The sequence below is a fragment of the Poecilia latipinna genome, unplaced genomic scaffold, assembly GCF_001443285.1.
Source record: "Poecilia latipinna isolate Pla-1442-1.1 unplaced genomic scaffold, P_latipinna-1.0 Scaffold336, whole genome shotgun sequence".
NCBI lineage: Eukaryota > Metazoa > Chordata > Actinopteri > Cyprinodontiformes > Poeciliidae > Poecilia > Poecilia latipinna.
Genome location: NW_015112952.1, coordinates 301,190 through 302,327, shown reverse-complemented (window position 1 = coordinate 302,327; position 1,138 = coordinate 301,190). Strand labels below are relative to the sequence as shown.

Sequence of the window (1,138 nt, the reverse complement as noted above, 5' to 3'; positions counted from 1 at the left end):
TATTTTAAGTGGCTCGGATTGTAGTCTGTCAGTAGCTGCAGGTTCTGTGATGATCCGTTTTTCCAGCAGAATAAAATCAGATGAAAGTTGATGAAGATGAAAGAAAGATGAAAGTCTGGAACGAGCAAATCTTCCTGACCCAAATGGCCTTAGACGGTTCTGATGGTTCTGCTCTGTGTGTTCAGACCCAGCAAATCACCCCCCAGCTGGCCCTGCAGGTTCTCCTCCAGTTCGATAAAGCCATCAACGCAGCGCTGGCCAGCCGGGTCCGGAACCGGGTCAACTTCAGGGTGAGTCTACGTTCCTGTTTGTCTGGTCCGGAACCAGAACCAGGTCTGAACCGGGCCTCCTGTTTCTCCTCAGGGTTCTCTGAACACCTACCGGTTCTGCGACAACGTTTGGACCTTCGTTCTGAATGACGTGGAGTTCAGGGAGGTCACAGAGCTGGTCAAGGTCGACAAGGTGAAGATCGTCGCCTGCGACGGAAAGAGTGAGTCTTTGCAGAACCACAACAGAACCTGAGAACCCAGATCAGCTGCAGGTTAGCAGCAGCTGGACCGGACCCGCTCAGCGACTGAAACTAGACGGGTCGGCTTCAGAGGAATTCTGAAATTAAGCCCGATCCATTCTACCAGACCTGAAAATTCTATCAGAACCACTATAACAGCAGGTCCAATCACAGCTGCAGTACCAGGTTAAACCAGGAGGCGGAGTCCTTTTCCATATGTCCCCGTGACAGCGTGCGTCCCCCTGACGGCGTTTGTCCCCCAGACGCTGTTTGTCCCCCTGACGCCGTTCGTCCCCGGGAAGCCGTTCGTCCCCGTGAAGCCGTTTGTCCCCGTGAAGCCGTTTGTCCCCGTGACCGTTTGCGTCCCCCGTGACCGTTTGCGTCCCCGTGACCGTTTGCGTCCCCGTGATCGTTTGTGTCCCCGTGAAGCCGTGCGGCCCTGTGAAGCCATTCGTCCCCGTGAAGCCGTTCGTCCCCGTGACCGTTTGCGTCCCCCGTGACCGTTTGCGTCCCCGTGACCGTTTGCGTCCCCGTGATCGTTTGTGTCCCCGTGAAGCCGTGCGGCCCTGTGAAGCCATTCGTCCCCGTGAAGCCGTGCGTCCCCGTGAAGCCGTGCGTCCCCGTGAAGCC

General features: G+C 56.8%; 1 protein-coding gene across 2 annotated transcripts in view; it reads left to right on the top strand.

Moving 5' to 3' along the window:
* Window positions 1–1,138, top strand: part of gtf2a2 (general transcription factor IIA, 2) — a 12,282-nt gene that overhangs the window by 6,125 nt on the left and 5,019 nt on the right. Inside the window, exons 2-3 of one of the 2 annotated variants that reach the window (XM_015035511.1) lie at window positions 186–290; window positions 364–490. In XM_015035511.1, the coding sequence (XP_014890997.1) occupies window positions 186–290; window positions 364–490 (232 nt within the window). Of the gene's footprint in view, window positions 1–185; window positions 291–363; window positions 687–1,138 lie in introns of those variants that run through there. The other variant, XM_015035510.1, reaches the window with a different exon arrangement.